Source organism: Schistocerca cancellata, chromosome 7 (genome assembly GCF_023864275.1).
Source record: "Schistocerca cancellata isolate TAMUIC-IGC-003103 chromosome 7, iqSchCanc2.1, whole genome shotgun sequence".
In the NCBI taxonomy this organism is placed as follows: Eukaryota; Metazoa; Arthropoda; class Insecta; order Orthoptera; family Acrididae; genus Schistocerca; species Schistocerca cancellata.
Genome location: NC_064632.1, coordinates 571,685,431 through 571,702,787, shown reverse-complemented (window position 1 = coordinate 571,702,787; position 17,357 = coordinate 571,685,431). Strand labels below are relative to the sequence as shown.

Genomic DNA, 17,357 nt, shown 5'->3' with positions numbered 1-17,357 from the left:
CAACAAACCTAGGAACCAACACAACTGGATACAGATCACAAGTATACACAACATTTATTACCAGATACCCGGAATTAAAATTTTTAACAGAACAACGACTAGCTGATCAGATCCGTGTAATAATCAAAAATAACAGGATACCCCAGTCAGAATTAGAAAACATCAAACAACAAGTACAACAAATACTGGAACAAAATAATGTGCAATCAGAAGAAGAAGAAAACACAGTAATGGACTCAAACATCCCAGAGCAAACAAACAAAGACCAACACGCATCAATTAAACAATCAGAGGAAAACGAAATCTTAAGACAGCCACCAGAACAAGCACAAATAGAACACGAAGAGACACACATGTTAGATATAGAAGAGAAATTTCAGCTGACATATATAGAATACAAAGACACAAATACAGACATTAGACCATTCTTGCATAGACCGCCAAATAACCCCCAAGTCGAAACAACAATAAAAACTATCAACACAATCATACACAACAAAATAAATGAAAACACAACTATGGAAGAGTTACAACTACTGGTTTATATAGGAGCACTCACTACACTAAATATACACACTAGGCAGAGATCAGAACAAACCAACACACAGAAGAAACGCACAAAACCAGCATGGCAACACAGGTTACAGATCAGAATAGAAAAGCTGAGAAAAGACATCGGACAGCTAACACAATTTATAAGAAATGAAATATCAGACAAAAAACGAAAAAGGTTAGGTAAAATCTCACAACAAGAAGCAATAGAGCAATTAGATGAAAAAAAGCAGAAATTGCAAGCATTGGCCAAACGACTTAGAAGATACAAAAAAAGTGAAAATAGAAGGAAACAAAACCAAACATTCAACACAAACCATAAGAGATTTTACCAAACAATGGATAACACACACATTAAAATAGACAATCCACCAAACACAACAGACATGGAACACTTCTGGAGCAGCATATGGTCAAACCCGGTACAACATAACAGGCGTGCACGGTGGATACAAGCAGAAACAGACACATACAAGATGATACCACAAATGCCTGAAGTGATAATTTTGCAACATGAAGTCACCCGAGCAATTAATTCTACACACAATTGGAAAGCCCCTGGAAATGATAAAATAGCAAATTACTGGCTAAAGAAGTTCACCTCAACACATTCACATCTAACTAAGTTATTTAACAGTTACATTGCAGACCCATACACATTCCCTGATACACTTGCACATGGAATAACCTATCTGAAACCTAAAGATCAAGCAGACACAGCAAACCCAGCTAAATATCGCCCCATAACATGCCTACCAACAATATACAAAATATTAACTTCAGTCATCACACAGAAATTAATGACACATACAACACAGAACAAAATTATAAATGAAGAACAAAAAGGCTGCTGCAAAGGAGCACGAGGATGTAAAGAGCAACTGATAATTGATACAGAGGTGACATATCAAGCTAAAACTAAACAAAGGTCCCTACACTACGCATACATTGATTACCAAAAAGCCTTTGATAGTGTACCCCACTCATGGTTACTACAGATTTTGGAAATATACAAAGTAGATCCTAAATTGATACACTTTCTAAACACAGTAATGAAAAACTGGAAAACCACACTTAATATCCAAACAAATTCAGATAGCATCACATCACAGCCAATACAGATTAAGCGTGGAATATACCAAGGAGACTCATTAAGTCCTTTCTGGTTCTGTCTTGCTCTGAACCCACTATCCAACATGCTAAATAATACAAATTATGGATACAATATTACTGGAACATATCCACACAAAATCACACATTTGCTATACATGGATGATCTAAAACTACTGGCAGCAACAAATCAACAACTCAACCAATTACTAAAGATAACAGAAGTATTCAGCAATGATATAAATATGGCTTTTGGAACAGACAAATGTAAGAAAAATAGCATAGTCAAGGGCAAACACACTAAACAAGAAGATTACATATTGGATAACCACAGCGACTGCATAGAAGCGATGGAAAAAACAGATGCCTATAAATACCTAGGATACAGACAAAAAATAGGAATAGATAATACAAATATTAAAGAAGAACTAAAAGAAAAATATAGACAAAGACTAACAAAAATACTGAAAACAGAATTGACAGCAAGAAACAAGACAAAAGCTATAAATACTTATGCTATACCAGTATTGACCTACTCATTTGGAGTAGTGAAATGGAGTGACACAGACCTAGAAGCACTCAATACACTTACACGATCACAATGCCACAAATATAGAATACATCACATACATTCAGCAACAGAAAGATTCACATTAAGCAGAAAGGAAGGTGGAAGGGGATTTATAGATATAAAAAACCTACATTATGGACAGGTAGACAATTTAAGAAAATTCTTTCTAGAACGAGCAGAAACTAGCAAAATACACAAAGCAATCACTCATATAAATACATCAGCTACACCATTGCAATTTCATAACCACTTCTACAACCCTTTAGATCACATAATATCAACAGATACAAAGAAAGTAAATTGGAAAAAGAAAACACTACACGGCAAGCACCCGTATCATCTGACACAGCCACACATCGATCAAGACGCATCCAACACATGGCTAAGGAAAGGCAATATATACAGTGAGACGGAAGGATTCATGATCGCAATACAGGATCAAACAATAAACACCAGATATTACAGCAAGCATATTATTAAAGATCCCAACACCACAACAGATAAATGCAGACTTTGCAAACAACAAATAGAAACAGTAGATCACATCACAAGCGGATGTACAATACTAGCAAATACAGAATACCCCAGAAGACATGACAATGTAGCAAAAATAATACATCAACAACTTGCCATAAAACATAAACTAATAAAACAACACGTTCCCACATACAAGTACACACCACAAAATGTACTGGAGAATGATGAATACAAATTATACTGGAACAGAACGATTATAACAGATAAAACAACACCACATAACAAACCTGACATCATACTCACCAATAAAAAGAAGAAATTAACACAACTAATTGAAATATCCATACCCAACACAACAAATATACAGAAGAAAACAGGGGAAAAAATTGAAAAATACATCCAACTGGCTGAGGAAGTCAAGGACATGTGGCATCAGGATAAAGTCGACATTATCCCAATTATACTATCAACTACAGGAGTCATACCTCACAATATTCACCAGTACATCAATGCAATACAGCTACATCCAAACATATATATACAATTACAAAAATCTGTAATTATTGATACTTGTTCAATTACCCGAAAGTTCCTAAATGCAATATAACATATACCATACAGTTACAAGGAAGTCACGCTTGACCGAGGTCCGCGTCACGTTCCATTTTTAACCAGACTTAAGTCTGAGGAAAAAAAGTCAATAATAATAATAGCATACATCCTGTAGAAGCCTGAAGCAAGCAAATGTTATATTAAACCAGAGTCTCCTAACAGCGCAAGTATAAACATATCTGGAACCAACCAAAGACGTAGGTAAAAATAAATCAAAATTTACAGAAACTAAGGAAGGCTATTCCAGATGTGGTAGGTACAATGTCAAGACAGAATGGACCACATTTCAGGGCATAATTTTAGGAGGTACAGCCTTGTCGAAATAGCTGATTAATACATTCAAGACCAGGATAGAACTAAGTGACAACAGCTGTACTTCTAAGTTGTTTTTTTGAGTGATCAGTAGTACCAGGACTGCATGTGATGGCCCAGGGAATCAACTTGTGAAGTTGGCTGGTGGGGTAATTCTCTCCAGTGAAGGTGAGGCGAGAATGGTGGTGTATTGCTGAAAAAAGTCTGCATCTGAAATAATAAGTTTGTCTCAAATGCCAAGACTGTGTGGAAGGGAACAATTGACACAGAAGGATAGTAACTGTCAAAATGTAAGAACTGCTGTTAATTAGTTGGTTTAATGCATACAGAAGTGTTAGCCGACCCTCAGTGAGAATGAGGTTGACTCAAGGAAAGTGGCGTGGGACTTGGAAAAGGGCAATATGAAATTTAATTGGGAGAATGTATTTGGAGATGGCAAAATTTTTAACGGATCAGCCTCACCATGGGTCCACAGGAAAAAGATGTTATCAATATATTTCAACCAAACCAGGGGGCTGAAGGCTTATAGATTGAAGGAAAGTCCCACCCAAACAACCTATGAAAAGATTTCCTATGGCTGTGCCTCTGATATGTTTGTCCCTAAAATGTAAAACAGTTGTCTGTAAGTATGAAGTTGGTTACAGCAAGTGAGAAGGATGTCATAGGTTTGGAATCAGGTGTCTACTGGTTGTGGTAATGTTCAGCAGCAGGCAGACCATGTACATAGCAGATGTTGGTATAGAGGGAGATGGCATCAATGGTGATAAGCGATGTGTGTGATGGGAGTGGGATGGGGACGAATTTCAGACAATCTAGGAAATGGTTGGTGTCATTAACATAGACGGGGATTCTTTGAATTAGGTTCAGGTACTGACCAACTAAAGCAGATGTACTTCAGTTGGTGCTTTGAAGATAGTAACTATAGGGCAGCCAGGATGATTAGGTTTGTGGAAGAAGGTAAAAGATGGTTATAAGTGTTCTGGGTGGGGTAAGAAGTTCTATGGACTAAGATGTTAGTTCCTGTGAGGGACTTGAGGTTTTAAGGAGTGTCTGTATGTCAGTTGGAGGTAGATGCTGTCAATAGAGTTGTCAGACAATTAGTGTACTCCCACTGGTCAAGTACCACAGTGGTAGTTCCCTTGTCTGCCAGGAAGATAATGTTGGTGTCATTATGTTTTGGGGAACAAAGAGCTTGGAATTCTGCAGAGGACAAGTTAGGGTCATGTTGCAGGGAGCTGAGAAAGGGTTGTGAAGCAGTGCTGGATTTTAGGCATTCTTTGAATGTTTGTAAGGGGTGATTTTGAGGTAGTGCTGGTGGATCAAATTGGAATTGTGGTTGGAACTTTTGAAGACAGAGTTCAGTGTCAGGGTTGCTGTTGGAAAGGATTTGGGATTGGATTGCAAAGTGATATTTCCATTTGAAATTAAGTGTGAAAGGAAGTTGGTTCTTCACCAAAATCAGCACAAGTAAATGTACTTTTAGGGGTGTAAGTGAGACCACTAGATAGTATAGATAATTCAGGAGGGGAGAGTGTCATAGACGAGGCAGAGAATGCTGAGCTGTTGTAGCTGGTTATTAGGATCATGAGTTACCATTGCTCTGGAAGGCAGTGGTGAAGGATGGGGAATGTTAAGAAGGTTGACTAAGCTCACTTTGTAGGATATCTACATCTACATCTACATCCATACTCCGTAAGCCACCTGACGGTGTGTGGCGGAGGGTACCTTGAGTACCTCTATCGGTTCTCCCTTCTATTCCAGTCTCGTATTGTTCGTGGAAAGAAGGATTGTCGGTATGCCTCTGCGTGGGCTCTAATCTCTCTGATTTTATCCTCATGGTCTCTTCGCGAGATATACGTAGGAGGGAGCAATATACTGCTTGTCTGTCTTTTTCAATCAATACCTGCAACATATATAGTACAAAGACTTCCCTCCTATATTAAGGGGAGACAGTAGCAGTCTTGCACTGATATCTTCATAAATCCATATCTCTGACATTATAGATAGTAGAGGTCATTACTGATGCGGCTGTTTAGGCAACTGGTGAGGGGCAGGAAGGGAAACACCACGCGTTGAGATATTTTAGGAGAAGGCAAGACAGCTTTCTGAGGTTAAGCCTGGCCTATTGTTGTAGTTTGAAGTTGGCTTGGCAGTGGATACCATCCAACAGAACTTGAGACGCAGGTAACTGCAGGATTTTGTGGCAGAAGAGGAGTCTGGTGGAGTGGAAATTGGCAGTGACGTATATAGGTCACAGATTAGGTGGGTACGTGAAAGAGAGTGCTGTATCTGAAACTGTAAGAGGATGGTGTACAGTAGGATTGCATCCAGAAACAGTGACTTTCGGTGGTGTCATTCCTTTGAGGGTAACTCCCTGGGACAAGCAGGTTTCAAGAAACAGAATATGAGACCTTAGTTTCAAACAATGGAAAAATGGATGGAATAATGACAATGTTATAAAAAGGATAGTTGCTACTCGCCGTATAGCAGAGATGCTGAGTCACAGATAGGCCAACAAAAATACTGTAAAATAAAGCTTTTTGCCAAACAGCCCTTAATCAGACTACACAAAACGCACACACGTGCACATGTTATGACGTCTGGTTTCAGAAGTGGGTGGTGATCAGTATACTTTGCCTATTAACATGGTACTGCAGTTTCGGTGCCCTGTGTTGTGTTGCCAATTAGAAAATCATATTGTTGCAAGCACTCGCAGCTCACTAATGCTTAATTTTTAATGTGACATAACTTGAGATTGTTTCACATATTCCCAGATATTAACAACAGTGTAAACTGTAACAATACAATCATCACAAAAATTGGGTGTTGTAGATACACTTTACAATATAAAAGAGTGTAAAGTGTGAAAATTTTGGTTATGGCACTGGTGACAGCCATAGGAAAGATTGGTTACTGGTGTAACTATCATTTGTTTTCCCAAAGTTACACGATTTTTGTTGAGCCAGCAGAGGGCCCAATTGGATAAGAATGCTTGCGCATCCCTTAGAAATCCAAAAGTGCACCACAGCTCAGGAGTTAATCTGCACTCAGTGAAGTAACCCACATATTAACGGTAGCTGTTTTATTTAGGCCTACTGTATGTGCTATAGTACCATAACTGCTGTATTTCTGATGACCTTAAGAACTGGTAGCATGAGCGAAAGAAAGATGAAAAAGCCTTGCTATTGTGTAATAACTATGAATATTATGCACAGTTCATGAAAATAGTAATATAATGAAAGTGGATACTGCTACATCTACCTTAAATTCTGTCATAGTGAAGGTAAAGGAAACTGAAGGCAATGCAGGTGTGTTCGGAATTTCTACTAGTAAGTAGATAAGCATTCTGAGCAAGAAATACAAAGATGTAGATGAAAATGGTTTGTTGCAGTGGTTCAGGCAACATAGAGCAGAAGGCATTCCTGTCAGTGGCCCAAGGCTTTGTGAAAATGCAGCAGAATTGGCAGTCTCACTCAATATAGAAAATTTCATCAGGTTGGCTGCATAGATTTAAGGTTAGACATGGTATCAGTTGTCCGAATGTATGTGGCGAAATCAATAGTGTCGATCCTGAAACAGTGCGAGGATGGAAAGAAACCTGTCTGTAAGAAACAGTGTCCCAATATGTTCCTCCAAACATTTCGAACGTGGTTGAGATGGTCCTGTTTTACAATGTAATGCCTAACTGCAATTCAGCATACAAAGGCAAGAACTGCCCTGGAGGGAAACAAAGTAAACAACATGTAACAGTTCTGTTTTGAGCTAACAGTGATAGCAGTGAGAAGATGCATCCCACTTAAGATGGGAAAATTTGCTGAGCCATTCTGTTTTAAACATAATGTTACATTTCCTACAATATACGATAATAACAAGAAATTGTGGATTACAACAAAAGCTGGCTTGGAAGGATCGATGCTAAAATGGGTGCAGCAGATTGGAAGATTTTATTGTTTGTACACAGGTGTGCACTACATCCTCCCCTTAATCCCTATTTGAGAAAAGTGACCGTGGAATACTTTACAATGAATTGCACAAGTGTACTCCAGCCCCTTGAACTTTGAGTAACACATAATTTCAAGTTGCATTACTGCAAAATGCTCCTGTAGTGGTGTCAAGTATGTAAACGTTGGAGGAAGGGAAGAAATGAAAATATGCACTTTACAAGTTAAATTTTTATTTGCAACTTTTTACTTATTGTTCTATCAGAGCCAAAAGACACTTTTGGGAAACTATTAATGGATTTGTTTTTTTCTGATAGGCAATGCACTATGTCGCAGCTTCATGGCACAGAGTCTCGAATATTACCACTCGGAACTGTTTCTGAAAAACTTGATCTGGAAATGAAGTCGATGATTGTGATGGGAATGATAATACCGATGATATTTTGCCTAATGACAAAGAACAGAATGTACCTGAAGAGCAGGTACTATTTGTGAATTACATCAAGTCTGATGAATACTTCATCACTACAGAAGCAATGACTATCTCTGAGACAGGTTAACATGCATCTCAGTACTTCGGCGAAGAAGATACTGGAGGACGGTACAGAAGAGCCTCTGAATTTCTCCTGACTTAACGATGCAGTAAATGTGTTACAAAAAAATAAAACAATTTGTGACACCCATAACGCTTCTGACGAAGTAATAACAGAGTTATCTCATTTAAAGGGTACAGTGTATGCAGCAGCTGCAGCATAGGAAAAAAAAGTGAAAATTATGGAGTTTTTTACGAAACGGCATCCCTGTGATACCAACTACCTACAGTCCCTCCTTAAAGCCTCAGGCCTGTCACAAGGACTAACACCTCAATCCATACAACTTCTTACCTCCACTCAAACCATGCACTCCCACCTTTTACCTTCTTCCTAAGATCTAAAAAATTATTCCATCATGGCCATTCCACAGTTGCTGGCTTCAAAGCACCCTCTGAACATATATCTGTCTTTTTCAATCAATACCTGCAACATATATACCGTATTTACTCGAATTTAAGCCGCACTCAAATCTAAGCCGCACCTGAAAAATGAGACTCGAAATCGAGGAAAAAAAATTTTCCCGAATCTAAACCGCACCTGAAATCTGAGACTCGAAATTCAAGGGGAGAGAAAAGTTTTAGGCTGCACTTCCAAATCGAAACAAAGTTGGTCCATTGTAATATGAGACACAATTTAGGTGGAATGAATGACGATACAGCTGTAGTAGTTTGGTTCGAGTCGTAAGCTTAGCAGTTAAGCTTTACCAGGTAACCATTGCTATGCGTCAGGCACTCCGTCCGTATTTATACGGGTACCCTTCCTTTTTCACGTGCTTCGTCTGGTTTGAATCGACTGCTTATTTTTCTTTGATCTGACAAAGTGCAGTTCTCTTTGTTATAGATGTTTCTGCCACTCAAAGCTGAAAATGCATTACTGTACTGTGTCATGCATTGTTTGTCGCATTCTGAAAATGAGGGTTTACGGCCTGTCCCCGCTCGCGGCATGGCTTGCTTTTGTGCACGCTACCGCCGCTTACAATTAAAAAAAGCAAAGAGAGGAATTGTCTCATTAGCGAAACAATGGCAAGAGACTGCTATTCGTTGCTACTTACACTGCTGCTTTCTTTGATAATGATCAACAAGAAACAAATAATAGATTGCGTATGATAGAAGATGTTATGAACGAGAATTTAGCGAAAATTTTTTCCGTTTGAAAATCTTTGCAGATGCCTCTTTAGTACATTACATTATGCACAGAAATTAGAGTCATCTTAGATTTAAAAATCTAGTCAATTGGCGTGCTTCATTTCTGACTGTATCACTATTAGGCATAAGAATAATACGAATATAAACATGACATGGTATGTATATTCTTCCGCGTCTGCTGTTGTCTCACTCTAGTTTCGTAGTTTATTAGGCGGACAGGATTTAATTGAGATATCAGCAAACACGAAAGAATACATGGCAAAATGTTTATATTCGTATTATTCTTATGGTGAAGAGAATACTGTATGTGATTCACAATTCATAAAAGTTCCTATTAGCAACCATTTCTTCTCAAAGTTAGGAAAAAATTCAGAAAGCAGAGTTGGCCATATTGACAAATATCCCAAACAGTCTTGCCAGTCGGATTTTCGTAGTACATTGAAATGCTGCTACGTTCGAAGAGGAACAATACGGAATTTGTATTTACTTCGTAGCATAATGTATTAAAATGCAGTGGTTGAAACTCGGGGCGGAGAAAAAAAAGCTCGTCTTCCACCTTTTTTTTATTTATTTACTGACGGAGAGGTTTTGGTGCCAGTATTTGTCTTTGTGCATGCGAAGCATGCCTGCGTAGCGCTACATATATTCGATGACAGAAGTTAGTTGTGGCGGCAGCTACCAACATTTTTCAGAACTTCCTCTTACTTTGCACTCGATTCTAAGCCGCAGGTGGATTTTTGGATTACAAAAACCAGAAAAAAAGTGCGGCTTAGATTCGAGTAAATACGGTAGTACAAAGACTTCCCTCCTATATTAAGGGGAGACAGTAGCAGTCTTGCACTGATATCTTCATAAATCCATATCTCTGACATTATTTATTCAATCTCACTGAAATTTTGTACACTTATATATAGGATCCAATGTGCTTTAAATAATTTGTACAGAATTTTTAATAACATTTTAATGCTGTAAGATAATTTTTTCTTACGTTATTATTTTAAGGTACACTTTTTCATTATTTTCAGGTCAATTTGGCAAATTTTTTCTATGTTAAAGTAATCTACACTAATCAATGTACAATTAAGTGCAGTAACTTTTCGGTAAATTATTTATACACTGAAGAGCCAAAGAAAATGGTATACCATCCTAATATCATTTAGGGCCCCCGCTAGTATGCAGAAGTGCTGCAACACGATGTGGCATGGAGTTGACCAATGTCTGAAGTAGTGCTGGAGGGAACTGACCATGAATCCCGCAAGGCTGTCCATAAATCCATACAAGTACAAGGGGATCAAGATCACTTCTGAACAGCAGATTGCAAGGCATCCCAGATATGCTCAATAATGTTCATGTCTGGGGAGTTTGGTGGCCAGCATTAAGTCTTTAAACTCAGAAGAGTTTTCATGGAGCCACTCTGTAGCAATTCTGGATGTGTGGGGTGTCGCACTGCCCTGCTGGAATTGCCCAAGTCTGTCAGAATGCACAATGGACATGAATGGATGCAGGTGATCAGGCAGGATGCTGAAGTATGTGTCATCTGTCAAGAGACATCTCTAAATGTATCAGGGGTCCCATATCACTCCAACTGCACACGCCCACCCCATTGAACAGTCCCCTGCTGACATGCAAGGTCCATTGATTCATGAGGTTGTCTCCATTCCCGTACACGTCCATCTACTCGATATAATTTGAAACAAGACTCGTCCAACCAGACAACAAGTTTCCAGTCATAAACTGTCCAATGTGTCGTGCAGTCATCAAGGGTACATAGGTGGGCCTTCAGCTCCGAAAGCCCATTTGGATGATGTATCGTGGAATGGTTTGCATGCTGACACTTGTTAATGGCCCAGCACTGAAATCTGCAGAAATTTGTGGAAGGGTTACACTTGTGTCACATTCTCTTCAGTCGTCGTCGGTCCCGTTCTTGTAGGATGTTTTTCTGGCTGCAGCAATGTAGGGGACTTAATGTTTTACTGGATTACTAATATTCACGGTACACTCATGAAATGCTTGTATCCAAAATCCCCACTTCATGGCTGCCTCGGAGATGCTGTGTCCCATTGCTCATGTGCCAACAACAACACCACATTCAAACTCGTTTAAATCTTGATAACCTGCCATTGTAGCAGCAGTAACCAATCTAACAATTGCACCAGACACTTGTTTTATATAGGAGTTGCCAACCGCAGTACCATATTCTGCCTGTTTACGTATCTCTGTATTTGAATACACATGCCTGTACCTGTTTCTTTGGCACTTCAGTGTATTACTTTCTGACATTTTGGATTTGAACATTTTTAATGGACAAATTTTCCATATATTATTTTCCACAGAAATGTTTAAAATTTTGTTCTACTTAAATATTGCTTCCATATAAAAGAATAGGTGTGCTGAATTTCACTAAAATCCTTCCAATAGTTTCTGGTATATATGTTCCTGAAAGGAGAAAACCTTAAGTTGCAGAAATATAGTTTTAAAGTTTGGATGAAATGTTTTAAAATTTTTAAAAATCACAACTTTGCTAATACTGCCCATACCCATATCCCAGTTCTTCCTCATCATTCCCTGCAGCTCTTTTAGCTCCTCTGGTCCTTTGCATAGCAATTTTTTCTATGTTCTGTACTGAAGTCTCGGCCTTCACGATTGGCTGCTCTTTGATGACCTGCAGTATCTGCTCAGTAAAAGCTCCAGCTGTAAAGCCCAACTTACTGAGGATGGAAGGTCTTGCCACATTCCGACCATTAAACATTGCTGCAGCTTCCAAGGCCAAAATTTTCACTACCAAATTTGAAACACAGTGTTTGGCCATCTCTTTCAAATAAGAGCACTGAAACTTTCATTTGCGTTCCGTATTCTTCTAGCAGTTCTGGTGAAAACAGTGCTCAAAAAGTTGGTTTAATGGCCACTGCAACCACATAAATGAGGTTATTTTTATGGCTGTAAGCTTCCCCACTTTCCTTGCTTTTCAGAATTTTGCACCATTCATTAGAACATAGACCATGCTGAGATGGTAGTGTCTGTCAACAAGTAATGAAACCAAATGGCCCATACTGCCTTCCTCATATTATCCAAATCTGTGAGGTTATTTCTAATTGCATCACCATAATAGACTTGCAGGCTGTCAGTTCTCTTCTTTGTTAGTGTCTTTTTACCTTCCAGTGGCTTCCCATCCTCTCTAGTAGCTTGCCTGTATTATCGGCAACAAGTCATCCGAGCAATCCACCCATCTTTTTCTGAATATGAATTCAGCACTCCTGTTTTTCCAATAGTACAGACTTTTACATAGGGCTGACTTTCATTTACATTCATGAAAGCACTAGAATCTCCATCTCCTGAATATTGTGTGTATCTTACTCCATACTTTCGCAAAGACCTGGGGAAAATGAGTTTCATACCAGCAGCTTCCATGCCATCCCTTGAGCCTACATAATCCCTGCTATAAACGCCTTTGTGAGCTTCTTGCTGTTCTGTTTGTTTACCTGCATCATATTTCTTGTGCAAGGAACACACAGAACAATATTTAGATATTTTCATGATGTCTGCCACCTTCTCCCCTTCAAGACAGCAACTAGTGTCTGTAGTATTTTAGATTGTTCAATGAATGTATGTAATAATTTAATAAGTACCCTTTATTACTTTTTTTACGTCTTTTGGCCATGCTCTGATATGTTATGATGGACGTCTTCAATAACTGCTTCTTAATTCCTGTTGGAAAAACTCAACACTATGTTGCTAATTAATCTTGAGTGGTGTACTCACTCATTTAATAACAATATGGAAAGAATATATTGTTACTGATTACTGAGTCTTGCCTGCTCGTGTGTGTGTGTGTGTGTGTGTGTGTGTGTGTGTGTGTGTGTGTGTGTGTGTGTGTGTGGTGTCCAGATGACACTTGTGACGAGATGGGCACCAAGGTAACTACTGTCAAGGTGTAGAACAAGCTCTGCAACAGGCAATTGTGTGTTGTCAGTATACACTCTCTGTCTTTGCTCCTTTCGCCGTCAACTGGTAACTTGGTGGTCATACTAATATAGAATGTCGAACAGTGTTTACAAAACAGCTGGTATACAACACATGTTGTTTCACAGGTGGCTCTCCCTTTGATGGTGTATCTTTTGCCATTTACAGGGCCGGTATAGGACGTGGTAGGAGGGTACATAGGGCAAGTCTTACAGTAGGTATGGTCACAAGGATAGGAGCAATAGTGTAGGGAAATGGGTGCAGAAGGAGCACAGAGTCAGACCATGGGTGTTTTTTTTAAGGGGGGGGGGGGGTGTTTAAAGCTATTCTATGTGTGGTGGGTACAATGTCAGAGTGGACCTCATTTCAGAGCATGATTACAGAAAGTCACATACTTTTCAAAGTAGCTGATTAATACATTCAAGATCAGGATAGTACTGAGTGACAAGAGCTGTAGTCCAAGTTGGTTTTTGCAGGAATCAACAGTACCAGGATTGGATGTGATGGCTCAGGAAATCAGCTTCAGAACTAGACTAATGGGGTAATTACATCCTGTGAAGGCTGAGGCGAGAATGGTGGTGTATTGCTGAAAAGAGTCTGCATCTGAACAGATACGTTTGCCTGGGATGCCAAGGCTGTATGGGAGGAAAGATGGTGATTGTCAAAATGTAAGTTCTGCTGTTTATTAGTTGGTTTAGTTTGTACAGAAATGTGTAGGTGGCCCTTAGTGAACCGTCATCCTGCTGAACGCCAGTCCAGTGTGCTAACCACTGTGCCGCCTCACTCAATGTACGAAGTAAGTAAGTATGCCACTAGATCCCATCTAGACTTTAGTGTCTCCTGCAGACATGTGTGCTATTGTTGAGTATTTGTCCAATTTTGAAGTCGGTTCAATTCAGAGTGCAAGTGGATTCCAGCAAACTGCAGTTTAAACATGGCAGATGTTCATAAAAATTCAAAGTATGCATTATACATTCCCATGGTTGGCTGCACAACAAAATATCTGCCTATTCAACACTTCTCTCCACACACTCATAATTCTCAGCCAAGCTGGGTCACTGCCCCCTCTCCAAATTTCCATAGAGCTGTGCTTGAGCGACAGTGAAACATGGATGGCAGTATCTTCTAGGGTGCTGGTCATATGTACAAACAGCAACTATAACATAAATAATAGATCACAATCACTATTCAGTCCAATAATCAATCTTTTGCTCATCCCACAATCTAGTGATGCCTATTTTTACCATCTTCACAAGGGGTTTTCCACTGTAATTTATTCAAATGCAACAATTGCAGTAAGTTTGTTGGACATTATATTCTGGGTTAATTTTCCTTCTCATTTCATCTGAATTTCATAATATGTTCTAAAGCTGATTAAAAGCTTGTAACCCTTTTCTCTAATATTCTAACATGTGCCGCAATTTAATTTCCCTTTTGCAACCTATTTGTTACATTATTAATTTGCACTCACGACAAAATAAAAGACTAACCTGGATTCCAGTATTACGTAATGGTTTTTGAAGGACAAGATTTTCACCTTTGAATGTTACCTTCACTTCAAAAGCGGCATAAATATATGTTTATGGTACCCATACATGTATGACAATGTTTACTGCAATCCTGTTCAAATACAACAAAAGTTTGTAAGTTTCATGTTATTTCCTCCTGTGTTTCAGTCAACTGTCAATCTTTAAGCAGAGCATTATATTGTTGTGGTGGCTAGTTCATATTTTCTTGGTCCCCCTTGCACTAGCACAGCAAGTCAAATGTCATGTGAATGATTGAGCAAGGTCGACACTGTATCGAGTGCTTCAGGATATCGGTAAATCTCAAGCCTATTCAAATGCAAGTATTGACTGCTATTTTCTACCCTTCAGGACTATTCATAACAAATTTGTAAACAGTCAAAAATTGATCTGTAAATGTAAGATGATCCCCATATTAATCTATTAAACAATGTAAAAATGGTTGACCACTGCAACAATAGTTTAATCTGCAAATATAAGACAACCCCATATTTTTTGAATGATGAATTTGGAAAAGAAAACATCACCTCGTATTTGTGTAAATGCTTTTAATAATGCCATCACTCAAATACCACCATCTGAGACAATGGACTACTTTTGCACCCTGGTACATGTTTTGTAATAACTAATCTCTATGAAAGTCCTGCAGAACAATTACAAAAATCCTCTTTACCTGTGATGATGGTATTATTTGTTATAGAGTTTGAGCAGGACTGTGAAGATAATCCACATTAATGTTAAGCTGTTGGTGGATAATGAGTTGGGGGAGAAGGAATCATAAACGACAATGTGAAATGGGTATAAATGTAGCAGTACCATATCTTATGTATACATTCAATATTAAGATTATACCTTTCATTTAATTATAACATCTACTTTATAGGTTACAACAACTGTAGTTGGTCACTGCATTACTATGCTATGATTCACCAATGAAAATGGGCATAACACTAAAAACATATTTTTCATCATGGAACAATTAATGAATATTATAGTGAGATGAAATTAACATGGAATTATTTGCTTTTGAGAGAGAGAGAGAGAGAGAGAGAGAGAGAGAGAGGGGGGGGGGGGGGAGGGGGGGGGACCCTAAGGCAGCTGTATGAACTTGCATACCCAATCCCATAAACCAACAGCAGCTTAAGTCACTATAAAATTATTCACAGGATGCTCCAATCTATGGTGTGTGTGTGTGTGTGTGTGTGTGTGTGTGTGTGTGTGTCTTAACTTGTGCTGTTCATTTGGTAGAGCAGATGTAACACAACAAACCTGTACCTTTGTAAGAATCCTGCAACTGTTGTTATTGACCCAATATCTTGTGACAGTCCTTCCTGTTTGACAGTTTCAGCAGAACAACAACCTTCAGCATTAGGCATCGGTGAAAGACAACCCCGTGACATGGGGATACAAAGTGTCATGGACGCACCCGAGGGCATTATCACAGTCTCTGTAGGTGCTGGAGGAGACAACGCAACTGCAAGGGGTGTAGATGTTGGTCCCATAGCTATGGAGGGAGGACGGGATGGAGGTGCAGATGCAGGTACTGTAGGAACATTTTGTTGGGATGCCATTGCATCCTGCAACAGACATCGCACGTCTTCAGCAGATGCCAAGTCCAATGGCGTTTGGCTTTCCTGATTCTTCAGAAAAGGATCGGCCCCATGTGCCAGCTGCAAAAGATACATATGTTGATATAAACTTTAAAATAATGTGAAACAGTTAGCAGCTATTTTCGAAACCACAGTTTTTTTAAATAACAATTTTTTAAATTCTGATCATGAGTGAAAGCTCTATGTTCAAAAATAAAGTACACAGTAATTTAAACATAATACTTGACAAGATGAACTGGTAACTTGCCAGTAGTGGGAACTTTGTCATATGATTAGGTTTAGTCACATTCCAATTCAAAGTGGTGTGCATTGTTATTTCAAAGAACGAGTCTGAGAAGTGATCACAAAAATCAAACACAGAAAATACCTTCGCAGAAAGTTGTGACAACTTGCTGTTAATGTCAATAATTTTATTAACAATGAGGACAACAAAGATGTGTTAGTGCCAACACAGAAGGTAATGGACGGTGCAAGTAAATGTTGATAAGCAAAACTTAGCAAGTCAATGGTGTGCAAATTACAGGAGGGACACGACATCAAGTGTGGCAGGACTTAAATATCTGCCCCAGAGCAGATGCTTTTTCTGTGAGTAATCCTACTTTGGTGACTTCTGCTGCTTCTATATTCAAGTAGCTTTTCAGTTGGGGTCACAAGGCTGAGTGGATCTCCTCCCAGACCTTTCCACCACAAACAGATACAGTACAGCATCAATTATCAAAACTAACTGGGGGGACAAAGTGTTTGGAAAACCAGTTTCTTCAGATACAACTGTATACTTTTATTTACCAATTTACAAATAAAAGCTACATATATTATCATGAATCTTTCTCATTATTACAAAAACAAGCACAATAGGAATGCATAGAATTAATCCTTAAAGAATCCACAATTTTCATCTGTCTACACAAGACTACAAGACTGCCGGCTTAGGAGCAGCTAAGTCCCATA

General features: G+C 38.8%; 1 protein-coding gene across 4 annotated transcripts in view; it reads right to left on the bottom strand.

Moving 5' to 3' along the window:
- LOC126092506 (poly [ADP-ribose] polymerase tankyrase) overlaps positions 1-17,357 on the bottom strand; it is a 605,292-nt gene that overhangs the window by 39,375 nt on the left and 548,560 nt on the right. For all 4 annotated transcript variants that reach the window (XM_049908132.1, XM_049908133.1, XM_049908131.1 and 1 more), the window contains exon 13: positions 16,075-16,469. In XM_049908132.1, coding sequence (XP_049764089.1) covers positions 16,075-16,469 — 395 coding nt within the window. The remainder of the gene's footprint in view (positions 1-16,074; positions 16,470-17,357) is intronic.